At 43.1% G+C, this 26,349-nt stretch overlaps 1 protein-coding gene across 5 annotated transcripts in view; it reads right to left on the reverse strand.

Moving 5' to 3' along the window:
• Positions 1 to 26,349, reverse strand: part of RANBP17 (RAN binding protein 17) — a 283,580-nt gene that overhangs the window by 239,703 nt on the left and 17,528 nt on the right. For 3 of the 5 annotated variants that reach the window (XM_059733448.1, XM_059733450.1, XM_059733451.1), the window contains 8 exons: positions 19,718 to 19,783; positions 17,022 to 17,126; positions 12,582 to 12,747; positions 11,713 to 11,786; positions 10,730 to 10,849; positions 9,483 to 9,629; positions 5,857 to 6,029; positions 3,308 to 3,501 (listed from right to left, as the gene is read on the reverse strand). In XM_059733448.1, the coding sequence (XP_059589431.1) occupies positions 3,308 to 3,501; positions 5,857 to 6,029; positions 9,483 to 9,629; positions 10,730 to 10,849; positions 11,713 to 11,786; positions 12,582 to 12,747; positions 17,022 to 17,126; positions 19,718 to 19,783 (1,045 nt within the window). Of the gene's footprint in view, positions 1 to 3,307; positions 3,502 to 5,856; positions 6,030 to 9,482; positions 9,630 to 10,729; positions 10,850 to 11,712; positions 11,787 to 12,581; positions 12,748 to 16,422; positions 16,525 to 17,021; positions 17,127 to 19,717; positions 19,784 to 26,349 lie in introns of those variants that run through there. The other 2 variants (XM_059733449.1, XM_006263679.4) reach the window with 2 other exon arrangements.

Genomic DNA, 26,349 nt, shown 5'->3' on the forward strand with positions numbered 1-26,349 from the left:
GAACAAAGTAGATGTAACTACCTACTACATAAATGGAATTTTATTAAAGACCCCAAGTGTAAGTATGGTGAAATCCAAGCTATAGCACGCATCATGGAGGAACGTCCTATTTATCATTTTAATGGTTGCATTGAAGACCTGCACCAGGCTACTGATGATGCTTTGGAATGGAAATCAATTCTATAACTGTCAATCTAGCCTTATCCCTCAATGCCGTTGTTTATAGGCTGTTAATAGCTTGTTCTATCATTTTGTTCCTGTATTCCATATGAATAAATAAAACTTATTTAAACTGGAGAGAAATAAACCCAACCTGCCGCAGCACTACTATGAGAAGAGTGGAGCACTGAAATGATCAAATAACCTTAAGGAACAGCCATTTCAAAAAACTGCACAAACAGCTGCTGCCTTGCAGAGCTAAAAGCAGTGCTCAATGAGTCAAACAGCAAAGCCACCATTTTGAACCACACCTTGCTAGGAATTTCAATTTAAACATAAAAACAATTTCTTTGCTGCATACTGAATTATCCCAAATTTAAACAAATATTTTCCGATAACCCTCTTCCTATTTTTAGTTGGAAAAAATAAACAGGATCTCTACTCTTAGCACAGAATCAGTTTACTGGTATAATTTTCTCTCTTCTCTATTTGCACTATTTAAAATGTTCAGTGCACTTGCTTTTGCAGCTGCTTAGGCAGACTACATTTTTTCTTTTACAAAATAATTATTGCTGTAATAATCTGTAATTATGGTTTATAACAGCAATAATCCCAAAGAAATCAGTCATTACCATAGATCACAAGTAATCGTTAACTACTGTTAATGACCCATTTCTTGGGGATTATTGTTTTAGTAAACCATGACCGCATCACCATCGATACAGAGAGCAAGACAATATAATAAAATGAGATCTTAATATTATATTAACTTATTTTGTAACATTAAAAGCCATTAAACATCTAAATTAAAGTATGTATAACTAGGGGATATAGCATTTATTGTTCAGCATGAACAGAAATGTTTAGTTTGCAGAAAAGAAACTGAATACTTCTGTAAGGAGTAATACGGATTTAAAATGCACCAAATATTCTCTAACTTCTAACAGAATAAACCCCAAATACTGACCTCTAGAACTAAGTATGGTTACTAACCATTTACTTCTGACCCTATGTACAGAAGAAACCAATCACAGGAGGGCAGTACTAAATGCACATTGCAGCTACACAACAAAAATCTGGTCTTCCACAATGGAAGTTTACTGACAGACTGCAAAGGGAAGGTGACAGGTACATAAACAGAAGAATAAATGAGAGAGACAAAGCGTGTATTATATAAACTAGAATAATAAGTATGCCCCCCATTTACATGGAGAGTATTCTGAAGTTGTCAACAAAAAGCAGAATAAATGACAAAACATCAAATTCAAAACAACACTCATGAAACAACATCCGTGTCGGTGAACAAACCACTATATTGTTGATAGCCTCATCAGCTGTTACGGAGCTTGACTAGGGCTGGAGCACCCATGTGCTCTATGCCCTGGGCGGGAGAGGGTTTGGAGCTCTGGCAGAGCTGGAGGATAAGTGGTGGCAGTGCACAACAGTGGAGACAGGTGTTAGGCTGTTTGCCTTCCCCACTGCCTACCGTGCCCCTTCCAGCCAACTGCAGCCTGCTGTACTGCTTGCCTTGCTGTAGTGGTGAGGTGGGATGGGGACAAATTTACAACCACCCCCAAATAATTAGATTCTATACAGAGAAAATTATAACAAATTTATAATATTTTTCATGTATAGAATCTAATGATCAGGGGGCAGTCTTAAATTCAGAGTCATTTTGGATTCTTGCAAACACGGTAATACAACCCAGCATGCTGTTGACTTTTTTTGCAACACTGTTGGCTCACATTCAGCATTCAGATTTAAGTACTTCTTTAAAAAAAAAAAGTGAATTAATTTCCTAGAATTTTGTGAGAGAAGTAAGGCTTATTGCCAATTCATTTATTGCATAGAAAATTCAAACCCAAGCAGTTAAGACCTGTATTTTCGAAAGCAGCCATAAGGTTTGGGTCCTTGAATTTGGGAGGCTCAAAACCTGGGCTAGGAACAGACACTGTATTTGTCCCTGGACAAGCTGTGCCTATGCTTGACCCAGTATAGGAATAGCCTGGCACACTGCCCTTCTATCCAAGGTTTAGTGAGTAGCCAAAAGCTCTGCTGCTTTTCTGCCACTGATTCAGTGCTGCAATCCTTGAAAGTGTTTTGTGATGTTCTCAGATAAACTGTTAGCACTTCTTATCCTATGAACCTTTTAAGAATTCATCCCAGGACAATGGACACAGATGTCTGAATGGATCACACTTTGTCCCAGGATTAAACACTTTATCGCAGGACAAATGAAACATCTGTCTGCAGCCCTACACACTGATGGTCAGAAGCAATAAACTTTCACAGCTCTCACTTTCTGTGGTCGGAGAAATTATGCCTTATATTTCTAAAGCTGAATATTAAAAAATTTAAGATACTCCCAAATGCAGGCAACTTTGAGATTTTGACCCAAAATGGCTCGAGATGGCAGCAGGTGGGGGCACTGTGGGGGCAGCCGTGAATGACAGGGCCTGGGCGAGCTGCTGCACATGCCCCCTGCCTCCGTCCCTTCCTCACCCCTACCCGGCTCCTGAGACCTAGTGCTCAGGCAGGTCCCTCCCCAGCCAAGTGCACACACCTCCCACAGAGCAGAGGCATGCAGGAAGTGGAATGCCACTCTGCCCTGGGCCCCAGCCCTGCAAGTCCCTGCCTGCAGAACCAGGGCTGGGTGTGCAGCCCACCCTGGTCCTGCACTGTCCCCCACCCCATGATCCCAGGGTCTCCATGGAGACTGGCTGGGAGCTGTGCAGGCAGGCAGGGAGCTGCATCCGAAACCAGGGTTGGGATCTTGGGGTGGTGACAGCGTGGGGCCAGGGCCCATGACAGAGCCATGAGCTACTCCATGCACAACCCTGCCCAGAGAACCTGCATCTGTCACAGGGGTGTGTAGGCAGTGGATCGTGGCTCTGCCCAGGGCCCTGTGCTATCATCGCCCTGCACACCCACCCTGTAATCCTGGCCTTGACTGCCTGTCCCACTCCCAAACACCATTCCCCACCTAAGGCCCCATCCCACTTGGGGAGTTTTGGCCAATTGTTGAGGGGGGAGGAAGGGCAGTGCTGACCCAGCCCACATCAACACAACAAACCTCCCTATGTGGGCTGAGGGCCCAAATAATTGCCTATCACTGGTATAAACAGTAAGAGGAAAAAAAAATGCTGACCTTCCTGAACTGTGAGTTCTAAAGGATTCCTACCGGAAGAATGCAATAGCTTTTGGTAGTTTCGTGCATTTTGATCAAACAATTGTACAAGAAGTGTGCAGGTTTTTTCATATTCACATCTGCTAACTGTGCACAGTTGCTCCAGCTGCTGAAATACTGTAGCTGTATCATCTAGTGGATCTTCCAAGCCATCTCTGAAATACATACAAGAAAAACGTTACCTTATACACACAATTCTTCTTTGAGATCTGCCTATATGAATACTCACATCCAGGATCTATCACATCTAGTATCAAACTAGAAAAGTAAAAAATTCATGCCCACAGGGGGATATGGTAGCACTCTTCTGTTAGACTACATCAGTTCCATGTACATGAGGGAGTATATCCTGTCCAATTCAATTCCTTTTCAGAATGTTTGTCAGAAAGGAAGGCAGTATGAAAGCTTTCTTTTTTGAGGGAGGTGTCTGCGCACACATACTAATGGGAGATTAGCATGCATTATATTTATCAGAGGATAGAGTGTAAATTCTAGGCAAAAACAGACTACCTTATTAAACCAAACATCCGAATTTGATGCCAACAATGTTTACCAAAAGTAGCTGCTACTCTCCAAATCTTTTACATGGGAACTTTCTTTAGACAAGCTAGAAAAAGAAAGATGTGGGCCTAATACAAGGCGTCTGTAAGTCAGGAAGTACTGGATTTTTGGCCAAAATGTATGCATGCTCACTATGTATCAATCTTGGAGGACATTTATTTACACAGGGTTTCCCTTTTCATCTATCTATCAAATCTATTAGACTTCCTTAAGGCCTGTTCATGTAATAGCATTCTTCTCACAACTACAAGGCATAAGTAGAACTCTTCTGAGTATACTCCATACCCTGTACTCTTGGGACCACACCTGGGGAAGAAAACATATAGCCAGATATGATGTGACGAGAATGCAGGCTCATAACACATTTGCCATTATGTACTTGGTTAGAGCTGTCCAAAGGGTGGTCCCCTGAAAGGTTAGCCTGTGGCCCTCTGGGAACCACTCCTCTCATCAGCTACTGCTGTTATTGCCACCAGGGTATCCAGGCTCCCCCTCCTTCTTATAGCTTCCACTTCTTGCCCGTGCCTCTAGGGGCTCCATATAGTCTGGAGGCACCAGCACAGTGTACTGACACACGGTGTGACAGAGGCACTGGTGCAACATGCACCTAGGGAGCAGGCAGCCACCAGCCCTTAGAAGTTGGACAGCCCTGTATTAAAGGATAGAAAGACCACTGAGGCCCCAAGTTACTTAACTAGAAAAGTTAATGGATATTAAAAATACAATTCTAATGTTATAAAAGCCTTAGTCTGTCTGTCTTTCTGTCCATAACGGTTTAATTTACACTGATTGGCTGACTGAAACAACCAGTCAGACTGCTCCAAGAGCATTCGGACAGGAGATGGCGTGGCGAAGCACCACCATGATGGCGGGGACACAGGGGATGGAGGGGGGGCAGGAGGGGCCCATTCTCCCCTCCCCCAACCAAATGAGAAGTGGGGGTGGGGGCGGGGCCAGATGCAGGGGGGCATGGAGCCACCAGGCCCCAACAAAAGCCGTCAGGGAGGGGGAGGAAGAGGAGAGGGCAACAGCTCTGAAGTGGGAGGGGGGTGAGGGTGGGGGGAGTGGGCCGATTCGCCCCCTCCCCTGACCGGACGAGACATGGGTGTGGGTCAGACGCTGGACTCTGTCCCCACCTGCCATGAAGATGGGAAGCACGCCACCACCACCTGGCCCTGACAAAAGCCGGCAGAGAAGGGGAGGGAGGGAGGGAGGGGAGTGGGATGGGGACATGGTGACAGCGCTCCGCCACCGAGGCTGGGCCCTGCCAACAGCTGGGAGGGAGGGGAGCAGGGAGGGAAGGCAAATGAGCATGGGCTGGGCGGACCCGGACCACAGAGAAGTGGCATGGGACCCAAAGCAGGGGGAGGGAGGGAATGGGCCCAGACGAGAAGCAGCAAGGGGGGGGGGGAGGGGGTTGGACCCTAAATATCAATAAATATGGACTGAGTACTTACTGAGAGTAGCTTTGATAAGTAAAAAAAAATATATACTTTTTTCCAATTGTGTTTCAAACCAGTAAATTAATCCTGCTATCCCATCCTTTTTATAGGTGGGATTCCTTCAACAATATAAAGAGAGGATCCATCTTGAAAATATTTTAGCTATAGGGTAACAAATATTGAACTCACTACAAAATTAAAAGGATGAAGGAGAAAAAAAAGCAAGTGAAGCTCGAGTTTCATTTCTGTTTAGTTTACTTTTAAATAACTTGAATCACATTCTGGTCTCATAGTTTCATAGTTAGTAGGGTAGGAAGGGACCTGAGCAGATCATCAAGTCCGACCCCCTGCCACAGGCAGGAAAGAATGCTGGGGTCTCACACCATTAAGTAATAAAGACAATGAAGACAACATCATGAAAATGTAAGCGGATTTTTTTTAAAACCAATAGTATAATGTTCTAGTTACTGTATAATCACAGCATTATATACAATGAAGAAAGTCTACCTTACAACTACAGGAACAGATTCCAGTCTGGAAGTAATATATGCTTTTGTTATCTCAGGTGCATATGTATCCAAGAGGTGGGGTTCTGTTGATTTCACAAAAGGAACCGATGCTACCATTCTCTGCCACAGGGTTAGCAAATAATGAACGCTGTTTGGAGCAAACTCCCAATGCTACAAAGCAAAATATAAATTTCAGTTAGAGCATACTCTAGTATGAACTTCTACAAACAAATAAGTCTTCTTCGTACTACATTATTTCTAGTGTGTAAGTGCTCAGAATGTCCCAATCAGACTCAGGCCTTCATTATGCTAAACGCTATATCTTAGTTGCATAGAAAGCCAGAAGTTGACGCCTAAGTAGTTTACTAGTTAAAATTATATTAGCAGAAAACCTGAAAAAGTGCATTTCCAGGAAAAAACACACTTCACATAAATAATCAAGAAGAGGAGCATCATCTTTCCCACGTGGAGAAATGGTAACAGAAGGGCTGGGAAAACTTCTTGGCTAATCAGGGGAACCACGGTCCTCTTAAGAAAAAAGAGAGTCTTATAAACAATGTAAGTTCGTGGAGGGCTCCAAGAAGGATTATTCCACAACAGCCCACATTTGCAGGGAACAGATAAGAAAGGCTAAAGCAGCAACCAGGAATCAAATACAAGAAGAAGCCCTCCTTTAAGTACATAGGGAACAGGAGGAAAACAAATGGGAGTGTGGGGCCACTGCTCAACAACTCAGGAGAGCTGGTTACCAACACCCAGGAGAAAACCAAACTCCTGAATGACTACTTCGCCTTGGTCTTTCATGGGACCAAGGGGAAAACAACGCCAGGTAAAGTACAGGATGAGCAAAGTAGGAATAATTGCCTTCCTACTATTGCCGTAGAATTGGTGTATAACCAATTAATAAAATTAGACATGTAAAAGTCAGTGGGACCAGATGATCTTCATCCGAGAATGCTGAAGGAGCTGGCTGAAGTCATTGTGGAACCCCTGGCGAAACTCTTCCACAACTTGTGGAATTCTGGAGAAGTCCCTGAGGACTGGAAGAGGGCCAGTGTTGTGCCCATCCACAAGAAAGGCAGGAGGGAGGACCCGGGTAACTATAGGCCAATCAGCCCAACTTCCATCCTAAGGAAAATCCTAGAAAAGTTCATCAAGGAGTCTATCTGTGATAAGCTTGCAGAAGGTAAGATTCCGAATGACAGCCAGCATGGTTTAGTCGTGGGCAGGTCTTGCCTTACCAACCTCATCTCCTTCTATGACCAGGTAAGTTGCCACCTGGACATGAGAGAGCAGGTTGACATTGTATACCTTTACTTCCAAAAGGCCTTTGATCTAGTATTCCACAATGTCCTCGTGAGAAAATTGGAGGATTGTGGGCTTAACTCCAAGACAGTCAGGTGGGTGAGAAACTGGGTGCAGGATAGGACCCAGAGAGTCGCAGTGAATGGATCTGTTATCATGGCGAGAAGTGGGCAGCAGCGTCCCGCAGAAGTCGGTGCTTGGTCCAGTATTTTTTAGCATCTTTATTAATGATTTGGACATGGGGGTTGTGGCAGTGCACTTGTAGTGCCTACCACTTTAAGGGCTGAGTCAGGCAGCCAGCAGATGTCCGATTGCAGCAGCCCTTTTAAAACACAGGCCAGTCATATAAACAAAGCAGTTTGCTGCTGGTGGCCAGACAGAGACATTGCTTGGCTGAACAGCTGTATGAAACACCAGGAGGTAAGGTCAGGAGCTAGGGAGATGGCTTGGAGGCTCCTGGTCCTGGGTACGACTTAAAGCTGCACCCTGCCGGGAGAGGGTGGCCTGGAGCAACAGCCAGTAGCAGGGCAGACCCACTTAAATACCAGGACCACTCACCTCCCTGGTAAAAGGTGGATTGGGGCACCTCAATAACCCCTAGCCCTCACAACACTCTGGGTAAAAGGGGGTCAGGCACAGCTCCGGCCACCTGAGCCCAGGGGGTGTAACATCCCCGGTGGGGCCAGGCACGGCTGCTGCCACGTTAGCCCCCACAAGGGAATGAGACCCCGGAGGCCCCAGAGAGGGGGCGGTAGTGAGGGCCCTGATGAGGGCTGAGTAGGGTTGAGGGTCAGCCTGAAGAGCAGCCCAAGAGGGTGCGTTGAGTAGGGCTATGGGACAGCCTGAAGGCCAGCACATGGGCCAACCCACTGGAGAACAAGTTGTTGGATATGAGGAGCCCAGTGAAGAGCTAGGGCAGAGTTAGCCCTCCGTTTGGTGAATTGGCTGGCCACTAACCAGGTAAGGGTTGTGGGAGAGGCCCGACAGACTGCATGTCAGCACCCGAGGTGTGATCCGGATAAAGCCCCAAGGCCTACGGGAACTGCTCCAAGAAGGAGCAGGGCAAAACAAGTTGTCGATGCGAGAGAGACTCTGTGAGACAGGGCGGAGTGCAAGAGGCCCTAGTGAGAGGAGGGCAATGTGAATGTGAGTCTGAGAGAGGCCTGAAGGACCAAGTTGGCCCGGCTTTAAGCTGGGAGCATGGTGTCATCCTGGATGTCATCTGCAAGGCATGGGTCACTGTGTAGGGGAGGTTCGGAGCGGTAGATAGTGCCCCCTGGCATCGGGGCATGTAATGGGTCATCTCCCGCATTTACACCACTTATGGGAACAGCAAAGTGATGGCAGGAGAGACTGGGTGGACTGCCCTATAGAGACAGGTGGGTGGGCTGACTCGAGACTCGGCCCCAAGCTTACCCCGTCACAGAGTGAAGAGCTCACTGGCCAGCTTTGCAGATGACACCAAGTTATGGTGGTCATGCTTGAAAATACAGAAACGGGTGGACCTAGACAGCCTAGCAAGTTGGGCAGATCAGAACCTGATTAAATTCAGCATCGAGAATTGTAAAGTGCTCCACCTCAGGACAAACAACCCCCAACACACCTGAATGAAATGGACCTGGGGGTAATAATAAACCACAGTATGAATAGGAGCCAGCAGTGTGATGCTGTAGCCAGTAGGACAAATAATACTCTGGCATGCATCAATTGATGCATCTCCAGCAAAACCAAGGAGGTGATTCTTCCGCTCTGCTCAGCACTGGTGAAACCGCTGGAGTACTGCGTCCAGTTCTGGACACCACACTTTAACAAGGACGTGGACAAGCTTGAGAGAGTTCAAAGAAGGGCCACCCATATGATCAGTCTTACATGGCAAGCCATACAAGGAAAGGTTGAGAGATCCAGGACTCTTTAGCCTAAAGAAAAGAAGGCTGAGAGGGGACCTGGTAGCAGCTTACAGCTACACTAGGGGAGTACATCAAGGGCTCAGTGAGCAACTGTTCACCAGGGCACCTGAGGGGAAAACTAGGCCACAAACTCCTGGAAGACCGATTCAGGCTCAACATGAGGAAAACCCTTTTTCACAGTCACGGTGTCCAGACTGTAGAAAAAGCTCCCTCCAGAGGTGGTGCAATCGCCCACCCTGGAAATTTTCAAGAGGAGACTGGACCTTGCTGGGGTCACCTGACCCCCAGTTATCTTTTCTGTTTGGTGTAGGGGGCTGGACCTGATGATCTTCCAAGGTCCCTTCCGGCCTTACAATCTATGAATCTTTCTTAAGAAAATTTTAAGACCAAGACCCTAATTGCATGTTCTTACCTGTAGGCTAGTAATAGTGAAATTGGCAATCAGTCGGATAACTTCTGGATATTCTTTCACCATTACTAGTTCTCCCAGTTGGTAGTTTGTCTTTAGTCGAGCCAAAAACCGACAGAATTCATGGTAATTACTTGGATCAGATAAACCCTAAATTTAACAAACACAAGTTTTCAAAAATTACCATACCAACCTAATGGCTGAGCATCTTTGTCAACAAGGAGTTTTAAAGAGGAATTTTAAACATGGAGTTTTAAACAGAGTGTTAGCTTTTTTAACACGAATTACAAAATAATTACCATATACCAATTATTTTGGTATATACCAAAATAATTACCAATAATTACCCATTAAACCAAATGGCTGGGTAGTATGAGAGAAGTCTAAAGGAAGACTTGGGCTAAGTACAGACATTTGGGGAGGTTCAATTGGGTTCAAAATGGCCACCTGATTTAAACTTAGTTCATCCTAGTACCAACCTTACATTTATAGACCCTGTATCAGTGATCAGCAATCAATTTAAATCTGTAACTGTATAGAAGTTCCATGTACACAAACCAGTCTAAAAATTGCAGAACCTGGTTTAAGATAAACCTGGATCTATGTAATATCAAACTGATTAGACTGAGATCAAAATGGTGCATGGAACTTCTATACACTCTCCCTGCACAGCACCAGGGCTGGGAAAACCCAGCCACTGGTCCCAGCCCCGTAGCTGCTCTTTTCACCCTCCTCCCCACCCCTGGACTGGGCTATTTTTCACCCCTCCCCCCCAGCCCTTTGCTGCCCCCTGACCCCACTGACCAGCCAGCCCTCTCAACTTCCATTCCACAATCCACCCCAGGGGTCCAGCTGCTTTTATCTGCGTTTGCCACTGCTGGAGTTGAGCAAATAAGTCACGGTTGGAGGAGGGATGGGGCGTATAGGTTCGGTGGGCGGGAGACCCCATCCCACCCGCAGGTCATACTAGCCTTGCCTGTGGGTCGTGCCAGCCCCACCCATAGGTTGTGCCTCCCCTCTATCCCTCAGCAGACCTCCAATCTCCTCCAGCCTGCTTGGCCCTCAACTCTCCTCTTAGCGCTTGCATCCTGACTTACCCAATACCAGGCAGCCATTTTGATCTGATTTAACCTTCCCATAACGCTCCAGAATGTCTGTACTTAGCCTTGAAGGTGGTCACAAGAGATTTAGTGAGGCAATGTGGTTTGTGGCAAAAATTCTACTGCTTGGAAAGATTAGAAAAAAAGTACCTGAGGATTTTCAAGTATTCTTTTCACTCCTTTGATCAGGTTACCAAGATACTTGGCACGTTCTGGATTGCTAAATAAAGATCTCCTTGTAGAAGCAAATTGAACTAAACAGGAAAGTGCCTAAAGAGAAATAAGTATAAAATATATCAATTAAAAACTGACTCTGTTGCCAAGCTTATCACCTGGCCTTCTTCTAAAAGAACCCCTCCTACTTCATTTACTTGAACTACATACTTCTACAGTTTATATTTACAGGCAAACCAGAAAGCAGCACTTGGTATTAACATTGCTGTGCATTCCCCATTTTAACACATTTGTACAGTGGCTTATAAAACTGAGCCAGACTAATTGTTTGGGTTGTTTTTTTCCATCCTAGTCATCTGCCCCAGATTCAAAGCTTTGTAGTTCCAACAAGAACACTCAGGAAAATGTTATTTAGCAGTGTTAACATTTTGTTTATTGAAAAGTCCAAAAAAATTCTGGGAATTCAGTGATTTAGAGCAAAGAATTTGGCAATGGGTGGCAACTGTATCAGGCACAAGTCCTGTGGTGTTCCTGAAAAACCTTAGACAGATTTGGGCAGATTCTTACTTGCTGTTGAAAAATATCAATTCATGCATGCTCTGTAGAGACCTCCTTAGCTAAATTACAAAGGGGACTGAATTAGGATTACACAGACAACTCCAACTCTGATATACTTAAAGTTTTAGAATTCAAGTACTGAAAAGATAATCATGTTCTTTCAACCTAGAGTTTCAGTTCCAATGCAAGTCATGTCAAATATATTTATATAAATATGTACTAATGTTAAAAAATAACTTCATATTTCTGTTTGAACATAACTGCTTAAACTTTGCTAATGGCAAAAACATCATTGGAGAGTCACAAATAAGGAAAGCCTGGTATAGGTCTCTAATACATGCAGACAGAAGAGAACTGTTGCTAAGTAATTACTGCTGTGTAAATCACTAAACTTCACTTACTAGCTGAGAGAGCATTGGGGGAAGGGAATGGTACAAATCAAAAAACAGGTCCAAGGTCTCTGGCTCCAGGAAGACTGGGGAAGAAAGAGAGAGAGAGAACTTAATCAGTGGTAATTAAATACCTGAATAATGAGTACTGTTAATGCAGAACTTTTAATTTTTTTTTTTTTAACAGAATTAAAAATTTACTTTGTACCTTAAAGAAAATTTTACTACATAACAAATCATGTAGCACTTGATACATGATGGCTACCTAAGAATGTAACTGTAATAAAATGAATATGTTACACCATTCCTTATTATTCATATTATTTGTGTTAAAACATAACTACCATAATTAGCAAAAGCCAGTTACCTAGCTAAGTCAGATCTTTAATTAATGATCAAACAAAATTATTCTGGAAACTACATAAGGATACCATCAAGTGGTTGTTTAAGAGCTCACTCATTGTCTAGTCATAGCAAATCAACTCAAGTATTATGCTTTTTATGGACCAAGTTCTTACATGATGGGAAAAGTTCAGGGAAAATCCTTAAGCTTGTGTTCCACCAATTATGTAATATTTACTGAACAGTTCTGTTTAATAGGCATTATACCGTACCAAGAGCTACACAACCTAAATATCACGGGTCCAAGAGGCACTTCTCCCCCTCTGAGCTCCTAGTTACATCAGTCTCCCAAGTGAAATATTTGATATAAATCCAACGCAAATGATTGTAGCAGACACCTTTAAAAAATGTGAGCAAACAAAACCACATTTTCCCACTTAGGGAAAAAGGACTAAGTTTGTATTTGTAAGCACCATGCTAAAACAAATTACATACTCAGAAAGCTTTTTTGGTTATTAACAGTTAAGGTCCTTCCTTACTTGTTCTCCAGTTTGCTGGAATCTGTACAGTGCATAGATCATCTGCAGACTCATCTGCTGAATTCCCAATGAAGTCAAAGTTAAGACAGTTAAGGACAAGTTTCAAAAGATGCATTGCTAAACTTTGTTGCTGTTGGTCCTGAAGATTTAAAGGTTTCGCCAATAGCTACATTAAAAAAAAATAAAAGCATATTTCATTAGGCTGTTTATATACAGCAGTATATGAAAAAAAAATTCAAAAAAGAAAGTGTCTGGTCTTCAACCATTGAAACTCACAGTCCATTTATATTTAGAAAATATTTCAATTTCAAAATACAAGTTAAAAAACCTGTCATTTAACAGTAAAGAAAAAAAATCACTTCCATATTACTTTTATTCTTCCATGATATAGCTCTTTCCTCTGTCTAACATGCTAGTAAAATGACCCCTTTGCCTAAAGCAATGGTTCCCAACCTTGGGGTCGCAACAATTAAAAAAACAGGGTTGCACATTCCTAGGAAGGGAGGCATGGGGAGGCACATGCCCCCCAGATTTGTTCACGTGGTGGGACCAGATGCAGGCTGCCCGCTGCAGGCTCAGGGCTCCCTGCCCTGATGCCCCCTCCTCCCCAGGGCCTCCACAGCAGAGCAAGGCAATGGGACTCAGTGCTGCTGCCATGAGCTCTATGCTAGCTGCACCACCATGACAAAGCACCCCCTGCCTGCACAGCAGCAGTGAGAAACACAACTCCATGCTGCTGCTGCCATCTCTGGGGGCACCTCACCATGGCAGCATAACTGTCATGAGGTTCCCAGCAGTGACACTGAGCCTCCCCCCCTCCCACACCGGGTCCTGCCTGCTGGACCCCAGAGGCCCCGGGGGAGGGCAGCAGGGTAGACAGCTCCGAGCCTGCAGTGGGCAGCCTGCACATGCCTCACTCACACAGGCTCCGCTATGGCCGTGCAGCCCACAGCGGGAGAGGCAGGGGAAGCTGGGCTCTGTGCCCCACTCTGGCTGCAGCATCAGATGCCTCCCACAGGTGGCAGCTGAGGCTCGGGGGGGGGGGGGGGGGCAGAGGGCTGCAGGCCCTGGCCCTATAGCCCTGGCAGGTGGAGGCCCCTGCTGGTGGGGGGGAGGGCGGTTGGGGCAGGGGGCTGCGGGTTGTGAGTGAGGGACGCCAGCAGGTATGGAGGGCTGTGGGTGGGAAGTGAGGGGCACCTGGGGAGTGGGGGTGCTGCGGGTTCGGAGTGAGTGGCCATGCTGACGAAAACGTTGGGAAGCACTGGCCTAAAGTATTCATTATAAATCAGGCACCCACTGATACAAAACTGATCTTTAAAATGTGGTTACAAGTAGAAAACTATGAGAGTCGCTATTTATTTTCTCTGTTACCCAAGAGCAATTGTATTCCCTTTATAGCTGAGAAGATGTTTTCTCTGACACTTCCAGAAATTCTGCTGGTGGTGTCTGAAAATGATATTTTCCTTTTTTTTACTAACAGTTGTGTAAAACATCTGCAATCTGAATTTAGCTAACAGTTTACTGACACAACAGCAAAATGCAATAATTCATCGCTGTTCAACTGCCTTAATTCTGCACAGCAAAGAGTAAAATCTAATTTCATTAGCGAAGTCAATAGGACTTGGAGCCCTACCAGGGGCATATATTTTGGGTAAACTAACATTTTTACACAAGCTCATCTTAACTATAGCAGCAACTTAGATTATATACTTCCAAAACAGCTATGATAACCACAAGTCAAATAACTGATGAGGATTATGAACATAATATAAAAGTCACAAGTTGAAAGTTTAGATGTATTTATTTTTTTAATGAAACTGTTCTTGGAGGGTGGGGAAGAAAACTTTCCCTTAAAGTGTTGCTTTGACCAGAAAGTAAGCTCTGAAAATACATCATTTTATTCAGCACACCTGGTCTCTGTTTATATTCAGAGTCTCATCTGATCCGATGATAAAAAAAATTCCATCCGAGAGAGGAAACTGGAATGTACTGTTGTGCTATCAGCAAAATTGTTAACCAAGTTGTAATTGTTGAATATTTAGCAAGGATGAGCCTTACAGAACCCAGTTCTAGAACCAACATTTATTTGACTAAAAAAAAAAATCACTACCAAATGACACCTGTTGTTCTACAAGTTTTTATATAAAAACCTAAGTAAACTGTTACATTTAATGGGTAGCTTCAATTGCATATGAATGCCATTGAAGTAGTCAGCATTTGGGAATTTAGTATAGCACATGTGTTACAAAATTCTAATATTATATTGTTTTCACCTACAATAGGTTTAGCATTAAAAAAAAGGACCAAATTGCTTGCAATGCGTCAAATTTTTCATGATCTTTCCCATTAATGCTTATTTTCATCACTGATTTAACATGTATGGTACAGGCAACCCCTGCTTAATGCGGTTTCAATTAGCGCTATTTCACTATAGCGCTCATTTAAAATTGATATCTGATTTCACTGAGCACTCAGACAGTTTCACTAAAGTGCTCAGTGGAATCAGTGAGTTTTGGCAGGAAGGCAGGGAGAAGCAGCGGGGCCTGTGGCAGCAAGTGCGGTGAGTGGCAGCGAGTGGGGAGTGAGTGTGAGCGTGGCGGAGGGGGTGGGGAGAAGCCAGGCACGGCTGGTGAATACAGACTGGTGGGGCAGTGGAGCAGTCGGAATACAGACTGGTGGGGGCATGAGGGGCGGGGGCGGTTTTGCAGCCATCCAGGAGCAGGATGGGGTTTACAGCCGGTCAGGCATTTCCTAGAGAAGCTGCAAACCCCTCTGCTCCCAGCCAACTGCAAACATCCACCCCACTCCTATGGGATGCTCCACCACCTGAGCTCACCAGCTGATGGCGAGGAGTGTGGGGCCTGTACCAGTGCCCAGGGCCAACGGGGGCCAGCACCCAGGATGGGGCAGAAGGAGTGCGGGGCCTGGGGCCGGCAGGGGCCCATGCCCAGAGCAGGGCAGAAGGAGTGCAGGGCCCACGGCTGGGGCCAGCAGGGGCCCATGCCCAGAACAGGGCAGCAGGAGTGCCGGTGCCCAGGCTGGCAGGTGGGGCCAAAATGGCTGGCGGGCAGCTGGGTGGGCAGAGGCAGCGGCGGTGAGAAGTGGTGAGTGGGGGGCACGGGCATCAGCACAGAGCCTGCATTGGTGCCCAGGGCCAGGTCTGGCGGGGGCCCAGGGCAGGGCAGAAGGAATACAGGCCCAGGCTGGCATGTGGAACTGGAGCAGCCAGTGGGCTGGTGGGGAGAGGTGGCAGTAACCAATTACCTATATTTACATTTATTCTTATGGGCAAATGGGTTTCGCTTAGCGCTTGTTTTTTCTGGAACCAATTAAAAGCACTAAGCGGGGGTTGCCTGTATAAGTAGAGCCCATAATTACAATTCAAGTGTCAGAATTAGCTAGTCACTGCTGCCATCATCCCCTTCTTGATGACTATGGCCAAGACTTTAAAAGATTTGATATCAAAATAGTGTCCTAGGTCAAATTTCAAAATCTAAATAAAAGGTTTGATTTTTAAATATGCTAAAATAAACAGAGGCTCCTATTAAATGATGGAGTTAGAAATGAGCAACGTTTAAAAAAAAAAAAAAAAAAAAAGCCTACCCTCAAGCAGCTGCTTGAGGTCAAGAAAACAAGAGAAGCAGAGGTGGTAATACATCTTCATAACATCTTACAAAGATGTGTTACTACATATTTCCTGTAGAAAAGCACTTACTGTAGAAAAGGAACTATGACCTCTTTATAACATAAAGGGGCTCTCTAAGCACTATGAAGGCCTTGGTCAGCAAGGAAGATAAAATTCAAAAGATCATGTTCCAGTTTTGGCATCACTTCAGCCTACCTGGTCCTGAGACATTTAGATTACTGAAGGCTGCTCCTCACCACTTGCTGCCAAGGCTGAGGAGAGGCTGCAGTCTGAATTACATCAGAGCACCACACAGAGACTGAGAGGGCTAGCAAAAGAGATAGAGACCTCTGGTCAGATTGGGTTGCACTACCGCAACATAAGATGTGAACATTCTTGTCTTCCCTCTTAGCCGCCTCTGGTTTAATACCCATTTTTTATAAAGCTTAAGTGGAAAATCTAGACCAAACTAGGCTGAAGTAAAATTAAACTAGGGACAAAAATTAGAAAACAAGGCAGAAAGCTCAAGACACTTAGTCTCTACTTGAGGAGGAAGAGTGCAATGGGAGAAACTGATAGACAACTGGACTGGCTCAAAAACTCCAAAAAAAAAAAAAAAAAATCTATCAGTATTACAAGACACTCGTGTTTGTTCAAGTGCAATGTAAGCAAAAATCTATCCACGTGTAGACTGACCTCATCTACTCAAAGCAATACTCACCAGGAGTTCAAAGTACGCAAAAAATATAACAACCCCAATCTTAGGGCAATTTAAAATTATATTAATTTTAATATTATATTATGAACTGCCTTACCTCCTTTAGAAGAGAGCATGCCAGCATCAAAATGTCTTTTAAAGAAGTGTCACGAAATGAGGTAGCTATTTTACGATGCTTTGCTGAAGGTCTCGAATAATCCACCTAAGGGGGGGGGGGGGGGTGGGAAGTGCAGTGAAAAAAGGGTACAAGAATAAACAAGTCTTTCTTCCTCTAGAATTAGTTTAGAGGCACTTCTGCCTAATAAATTACTACATGTGGGCTACTTGCAGATGTGAGAGGGGAAAAAAAAAGATGCTTTACTTTAAACTTGGCATGTACCCATGCTAGGCCCAGCGCATGCCCAAAAGAGGCAGTGGGTCAGTTGGACCCAGCTTTCCCAATGTCTGTATAGATTGGGCACTTTAGTGAGGCTTTTATGATGATTTAATCTAATAGCTGATTGAATCAGCTTTAGATAAAAGTGCCAAAAAGTCCTGTTAAAGCGCCCAATCTATACAGACACTGGAGCCACCACAAAGTAACACACTACTGCTTCTGGTAAAGCAAGGTTTTGGGTTTTGGTTTTTTTTCCCTACATATGCTAGCACCCATGAAGACTATGGTCTGCTACTGCCTATTTTGCTTTAAAAGCAATAGTCACCTCTGTACCAGTGGTTCTCAACCTTTTTACACTCAAGGCACCACTTGAAAAATGCCAGCTTTTAAAAATAATACAGCAATTCTTCTGAGGCAAAAACCTCAGAAAGACCACAACAGGTCAGAATGTTTTTGACACTATAGATTCCTATCTGCAAATGTCTGGGTTTAATCTTGTGAATCATATGTAAGTGTTTGAACAGCTAGCAGTGCTAATTTTGTGTGGCATCTTACTTCACTTCTAAAAGGATCTCATAGCACGAGAAGTTGCTGCAGCACCCTGGTTGAGAATCACTGCCTTGTGACTTCTTTTCCATTGATTGTTCTTACCCTATTTTTCCTATACTCTAACTGCTTTCTGCAAAGCCCCACTAATGCCACTGACCTGCTAGCTCCACTAGAAAGAAGTGGGGAGACCACTAGCTGCTGCTGCTGCTTTGATACAATAGCTTTGTAAAGGATCCTGCATTAATGTGAGAGGAGGACAGCTGGGCTGCACTTTGAATATTCCTGCTTTAACCTTGTAATAAATTGAGCCAAGTCACTTTTCCTTTGGTTTTTTAATATTTTTATTTCTGTCACTATGCACTATGTTTCCAATGTGACTATTAGCCGGCACTGTGAGCCATAAAAGAGTAACAATTCAGCCTTCAGGATAATTCTCCACTGATTTTATGTACATGAACTGCAGAGGTCAGGAAGGCGAGAGAGAGCAAGCAAGAGTAAGCAAGAGCACGCATGTGCAAAAAGCTCAGGATAACAGAATTTGAAAGGCATTTACATGTGATTGATGTTAAAGAAACACACAGTTTGATATTTGCTTGCCTTCTTAGAGACCGTCTCTTAAGGTAAATATTGAAGGACATTGGTAAGCCTGTGTAAGGAATCTGGCACTGACAATGTCCATGCTTTATAAGTTTTGTGAATAAATAAATGGCCATGGGCCCTCAAGCTAATAGGCTGCAAGTTCCAAAGGAGCTCCGATAGAAAAAAAACAGTTCACAAGTCTCCTTTCCACCTATAGTGGTGGGGTGTGTAGCCAAATTCAAATATTATTTTCCTTTTATTTTAATTAAATATTTACATGACTTATCTTGCTGGCTTCATCTAGAATCGGTTAAGAAGATTCTTATTTTTTGGACCTTCAAAGGCTTAAAAGCAGGAAAAGACAAAAGGCAAAAATTAACCTTTTACTGTACATGTCAGTCGGACACGTGCTACAAACTGACATTTCATTTTTGAGGACTAATAGTATATATCATTGGGGCCAACCTTTTTAGCAGGCATACCACAAATTATCTCTACCCCAAGTGCCACTCAGATCCCTTTCTGCTACCTGCCCTATCTGTCACTGTGTTACCTGTTCCCTCCCCAATCTGCCACATGCCACACAGAGGCTGTTCATGCCACTTGTAGCACATGTGCCATGGGATGGCCTTCCCTGGTATTTACAGTATTATTAATCATTTTTGTGGAAGTGTCCCAATACAGTGCGTCTCACCACATCTCACTGTCTTTGAGTTACAAAGGATTATAAAACCCAGACTACAGCTAAAAGTCAGGTGTAATGTTGAGTAATGGACAAGGCATAAGACATTTTAAAAGAACAGTGACTGATAGGGCTGGTGGATCTTTATTCAGGGTACTATCTTAGAACATGGAACAGTGTTTCTCTCTTATACAACACTAAGATCAAGCTTTTTTTTCCCCAAGTACCATTGCCCTTTCCCCAGTGTAGAACTTTTTCCAGGGAAAGGAGATTTTTGAGAAGCTTGCTGAAGATAGGAAGGGAACAAAAAGAAGCACTAGTGAAGAGATGGGATGGAGTGAGCTGCTCTCTCTCTTTACAGATTACAAATAAGCTATAGTAAGTGAGGGACAGACACAGTTTCCCCCTTCTCAGGGGTCTACGGTCAGGTCATGATACACCTATTATAAAATTTAATCCCCTAAATACTTAGGGTGGTCAAAACATAAAAGCCTTCATCTCCGAGTCCCACTTATTCAAATCACTTTTGTGGTAGGGCAAGAACATACTATCATACTTTACCAGCATTACACAAACTCTTGCAAAAGGGAAAAACTAGTGTACTTACTAGGTTCATTTCCTGAGTTAGTTCTGAGAGAATCATCACTCCAATTATATAATGGTCCACAGTACCCTACAGAAGAAAAAAAGAAAGATATAATTCTAAAAACTATGTAGCTAAATTTTAACACTTACTAACATTTCTAACATTAACAGAAGACTGGATTTTTTAGTTTAGTTTTACAAAGTTGTCTAGAGAATTTAGATGTCCAATTCCCAGTACAATTAATGGAAAAGTGGAACTCCAAATCCTCAAGCTCACTCAGAAATCATTAAAATTTAATAACGGCATCATATAAAATATTCTCAATCTAAAAATATATGTTCTGAACACGTGCAGAATAGAAATTCCACTACGGCACATTTTCAGTGTATACATCTTTAAAGGTTGAAGAAATTAATATAGTAAGCCCCATGCAGTCCAGAGACATTAAAAGAAAAAAAAAAAAAAGGGTCCTCAGGAGACGTAAAGAAATCCAATGGCATTTCTTAAAATATTATGGATTTTCAGTGACATCCCTCCACTTTCTTCTCTACATTCTAGTAGACAGTGGTTCTGGCTTAACATACTCCAACCTAAAAATCTGTGTCTTAGAAGTGAAGCAGTTCCTTCACACACTAAATATGAGTCAGTGACCGAAATGAACACATCTGTGGGACTGATCCAACTCACAGGGTAAAACACACTGAAGTGAGACACAAGATTCTGTAAAAAGTTAATAATTACTAAAAATAAATAATACAGTTCTTTTCAGCACATTAGGGCTAGGCATAAGATTTAATATTATTACTTCGCACTTTAGAATAATAGTATTTGGCTTCCTTTAATGAATTACAAAAGGGAGTTCTCTAAGAAAATCAAGAAGATTCTAATTTTGTTTAAACTAATTAAATCAATTGTAAAATGACTTAGTTTTTACAGTTTTTGCCTTTGATTCAGAAGGCCACGTTCACCTTTCTAACCAAACTGCAAACTACAATTGCTCAACTTCTTCTGTAGCGTAAGGAATGTGGGTAGGTTTTTCATACCTGCTCTGACCATTGGCAACGCATAGGGGGTGCATGCGGGTGCATGTGCACCCCCTGGAAGTGCCAGCCACAGAACTGGAAGTGCATTTCTTGTTTTGCTGCTGGCTCGGTGATCGGCTGCTGGGGGACCACCCCCACCCAGACTAGGGAGGCACCATTTGCCCATGGCTCTGACTATGCAAGTCAACTGATCAACGGGAATATAGGTTCCAACAGTGTTCCACAGGCCATCCACAGATAAAGTATGGATTTTGAGCCAGAAAGCTCTTTCTAGTTTGGGTCTTAACTTGGCACTTGTCATTAAGTGGATTCCCTGGACAGTGGAGATTTACTCATCTAAAGAGACAGCTTTTAACTCTAAATTCAATTTACTTCCATTGGTCTGACAAAGTGTCATTTTTGTCAATTATTTTTTGACATGCTACAAAACTTTTAACACACACACACACACACACACACACGGTTCCTTGGGTGAATCTGATATCTTTTATTAGACCAACCCAAATAGTTGGAAAATAATTATTAAGCAAGCTTTCGGGTTCAAAAACCCTTCGTCAGGCTAAGGAAGTTTCAGCAGTTGGTATGTGCTCTTCCTGGATGGAATGAAAAGTAAAGAAGCCAGAGGCTGGGCTGGTATGCATACAAGACAGGTAGTCAGTGAAAATGTAGATTGAGGAGCCAATGGGTGAGAGACAGGCGGGGGGTGGGGGGTGGGGGGGGAGGAGAGAAGGGGGATGAAAGTGGAGATACCTGGAGAGAAGGGGGATGAAAGTGGAGAGATACCTGGGGAGTCAGATGTCAGGAAGGTTATAATGTGTCATAAATCCAATGTCTATATTTAGTCCATGATTTTTAGTATCCAGGAGGTTGATGAAGTGGAGTTCATAGGCTTGTCTCTGGGAAGTGTTATTATAACCTGCCTGACATCTGAATCCGCAGGTCTCTCTCCACTTTCATCCCCCTTCTCTCCAGGTATCTCTCCACTTTCATCCCCCTTCTCTCCTCCCCCGCCATCCCACCCCCCCCCGCCTGTCTCACCCATTGACTCCTCAATCTACATTTTCACTGACTACCTGTCTTGTACGCATACCAGCCCAGCCGCTGGCTTCTTTACTTTTCATTCCATCCAGGAAGAGCACACACCAACTGCTGAAACTTCCTTAGCCTGACGAAGGGTTTTTGAACCCGAAAGCTTGCTTAATAATTATTTTCCAACTATTTGGGTTGGTCTAATAAAAGATACCAGATTCACCCAAGGAACCTTGTCTGCCTATGTCCTTAGACCAACACGGCTACAACCCACCCCCACCCCCACCCCGGTTTTCCTTGATGGTAACCAACTGAGTAGAAAGGGCCATACGTTTTTGTAGCATGAAGGGGTGGAGCAGAAAGAAAAGGGTCACTGTCATTTTGTTTAAATTTATTGTGAATATTTTAAGTGTATGGTGTGCATGCAGCACTCTTGACTTTATAGCTGAAGCTGAAAACTAGGCATTACAAAGAGAAAAAGTGTTCCAGTCATAGGACACAATGAAGATCTTATTCATACAAATCTTAAAACAGCCTGCCAATATTCATTATACCATGGATCCTTTTGCAACACAGGAAAACACTAAACCCTTTTTACAGATATGGAAAGCAAGACACACCCTTACTCCAACCTGCACAATTGGAGTTAGTGGCAGAGCTGAGAAAATAATTAGGATACTGATATCTAATTCCCTTTTCCATATAGGGAAATCACGCTAATACAAGGTGAACCAAGTTAAACGTGATTACTGATGTGCACATGGCTGAGACTGCCATTCACTAATATTCAACATATATTAGTATTGCTTAGGGTTTTCCATTTTGATAATATATTCCATTCACTAGTAGAAATATAGCTTCATTTTCTTTTCTACAGGAATTTTTAATTTAATGAAAGAAATCTCTAAAGAAAAAAAAATTGTACTTAAACCTCCATTATTAATGAACTACCCACTGCAAATTCACACTGCAATCATTTTAATAATAAATGTAAAATCTAATTACACTACATTCATAAAAATAACTGCAAAATACATGCGTAAACTATTTGAGTTTCTTTTTAATAAACAAGATATTAGAGCCCATATTTTATTGGTCATCCCAATGTAGCTCCAAAAATGCAACAGATTATAAAAAGATTAATCTTGAAAAAGAGAAATAAATGGAGCATAAAAATAAGTACAAGTATGACACTCAGTGACAGTGAGCACAATGAAAATTGAATATCCATTATTTTCCTTGCTAATTAGTTGAAAGCAACTATATTCTGTTGGTCTTTGGTCAACAGTAAGCACTTATATCCCTTTTAAAAAACAAATGAAGAAAGATCTGGACAAATCCACAATAAATATTCCTCTGAGGTGAGTCTGAGGGCTTGTCCATGCAGGAACACTTACTATCAGTTATCTGAATCAACTCGAAAAGTGGATTAGTTAAACCACAGAAAATGACTATATGAATGTTCTCACACAGAATAAAAGCCTTCATTTGGTTCAGTTTAATTCACTTCCAAAGTGAATTAAGGAAAAATAAAACTAAAAACAATGCAGTTTAATTAGTCCACTTTTAAGTTCACACTATGAATTAAGATGAATTTTCCTTCACGTTCTCAAGTAGAAAAGTCCTTGGAATGAAAATGTTCTTGTCCCAATCCAATACTAATTTTTCCATGTTTCTTGTTTTAATATTATTCATAATCTAGTGCTACAACTTATGTTTATAAATTATCAGAAATCCGTTTGCCAAGCAGAACTGGTAATGCTGTCTACAACAACACTGGTTTAAAGATCACCAGACTCAAGTTTATTGAACTGTTTATTTCCAGACCTCTGCATAAACTAACCAAAAACAGTTACTCAGTAACCTAAGCGTCCTTGCTCAGTCTTGAGGATAACTGTTCCTTCTAGCAATAAACCCCACCTAGTCTCCCTTCCATGCCTAGTCAGGCTCACTCTGAGGCCGCGTTGTACCTGTGCAAAGCAGTTACACAACACACTACTACAACTACTTGTTGTTAGCACCCTTACTTCCAAGAACCACGTTAGTCTCAGAAAGAGCAGACCACTTAAAAAAAATGATAACCCTCCTGCAAGTTATTCTGCACTGCTCATAAGGACTCCAACTGAAGGCAACATGACAACCCCTGCATGCCCTGCATCCTTAGCCAAGCGAATATTTGCCATAGATCCCCCTTTGAAACTTGGAGAAAGACATAAAATTCCTACTACGATATGTAAAGAAGTTTTTCCCTGACTGAAAAATAGTGATTTGCAAAAATCATCTGGTTCACAACATCTGGACCTATCTACCATAATGTCTCCAAGATATTCCGAATTCAGTCAAATGACTTTACCAGACCAGTAACTGAGGCAAAGAGTAGATGTAAAAACATGACACCGAACAGTTGGAGTAGGTAACTAAAATGCCTGCTTCCCCTATATCCCAACTTAAAATGTCAATTACTGTGACCTAGTGAACTTAACCAAGTTATACCAGGGAAAGCTAAAAATCCAAATCACACCTATTCCTGCACTGCACTGGCCTTGTAAGCTGTGACCTTCTTAAAGATCAAACTAACATTCTGAATATTTTTCTCCACCCTATTCCCCTACCTTTTTTAGATACATTAACTGCCTTTTTGGGTAATATACAAAGAAATAATTATCAAGACCACTTAATTACTAGACTTAAAAAAATCTGTGTAATATAGCAAGATCTAAATACAAGCCACTGCCAGTAGTTTGTTAGTATGTTATCTGGAGGAAGTGAATAAGCAACATTACAATGTTGCCATTTGTGCCATGATAACTAACATTTATAGCAATCACTGTATTACATACAGAAAACTTAGCCTTTCTTGATTAATTATCTAGGACCAGCAACTGGAAATGTTTACTGGCCCTGAGATACAGAATAAAGTTGTAGACAGACCTGTTAAAAATCTCCGAGTTAAGATAAAAGAAGACAACCAGGGGGATATCATGGTGGGTATCCAGTATAAAGGAGAATTTACATGATAGGGCTGTGCAAAGCTTCGGGTGCCAATTCGATTCAGAGGAGATTCAGCAGCCAAATCTCTGAATCCAAATTAAATTGGGGATGATCTAGTCAGCAACCTAAAGATCGAAGGAAAGCTGGGAAACAGTGACCACGAGCTGATCACTTTTACTATCCACCGAAAGCTAGCAAGTCAGTCAGCAATGCAGAAGTCCTCAACTTTAGGAATGCTGACTTTGATAAGCTTCAGAGTCTTGTTGTCGAGGCACTAAGAGACCAAGACTCGGCAGGGAGAGAAGTCCAAGAAGTTAAGGGATAGATCCTAGAAGCACAAGGGTTGTCTATCCCATCTCAGAGGAGAGGTAGCAAAAGGGCACAGCAACTCCCTGGGCTCAGCAGGGAACTCGTGAACCTCCTACGCCAAAAAGAGAGAGGCTTATAAAGGATGAAAGAAGGGAATCACCACAAAGGAGGATTACACTGTACTGGTCCGTACCTATAGGGAGTGAACAAGGAAAGCCAAGGCTGCAAGCAAACTCCACCTGGCTACACATATCAAGGACAATAAAAAGTCCTTTTTTAGATATGTGGGGAGTTGGAAGAAAAGCAAGGGTAACACTGGACCCCTGCTAAACCAAATGGGACAACTGACAACCGACACCCAGGTTTTTCATCAAACCAAAGGGTCCGCCCTGCCTAGCAAGATGATGCGAGACAGTCAGGGTGAGGGTGAATTTATACCCAGCATCAGTGTAGACCTTGTAAAGGAACACCTTGAGAGGCTGGACACCTTCAAGTCAGCAGGTCCTGACAGATTGTACCTCAGAGTACTAAATGAGCTGGCAGGAGTCATAGCACAGCCACTGGCAAAAATTTTCAAAAACTCCTGGAGCTCAGGTAAAGTACCTGAAGACTGGAAGAAGGCCAATGTGGTGCCCACCTTCAAGAAAGGGAGGAAAGTAGATCCAGGGAACTGCAGGCCAATCAGCTTGACTTCAATCCCTGGTAAGATTCTGGAGAAAATCATCATAGAGTCCATTCCTGACAAGCTGGCTGATGGCAACATCCTGAAGGGCAGCCAGCATGGTGTTGTTGCAGGTAGGTCTTGCCTGACCAATCTAATCTCCTTCTATGACCAGGTGACATATCACCTGGACAAGAGAGGAAAGATTAACCTCATATATCTGGACTTTAAAAAAGCCTTTGATCTGGTGTCCCACGATCTCCTCTTGGAAAAATTGGCCAACTGTGGTCTCGGCTACATCACAGTCCATTGGCTGGAGAATTGGCTCTGAGGCCAGACTCAGAGAGTGGTGGTCGAGGGAAGCGAATCATCATGGCACTCCATGGCCAGTGGTGTCCCCCAAGGCTCTGTCCTTGGACCTGTTCTCTTTAATGTCTTTGTCAATGACGTGGATACAGGTGTTAGAAGTGGACTGATCAAGTTTGCCAATGACACCAAACTTTAGGGTACAGCGTCCACACCAGAGGATAAGCTGGTAATCCAGGCTGACCTGGATAGACTGAAAAAGTGGGCAGATACAAAACTGATGACTTTCAATACCAACAAATGTAAGGCACTCC

The sequence above is a fragment of the Alligator mississippiensis genome, chromosome 9 (assembly GCF_030867095.1).
Source record: "Alligator mississippiensis isolate rAllMis1 chromosome 9, rAllMis1, whole genome shotgun sequence".
Taxonomy (NCBI): domain Eukaryota; kingdom Metazoa; phylum Chordata; order Crocodylia; family Alligatoridae; genus Alligator; species Alligator mississippiensis.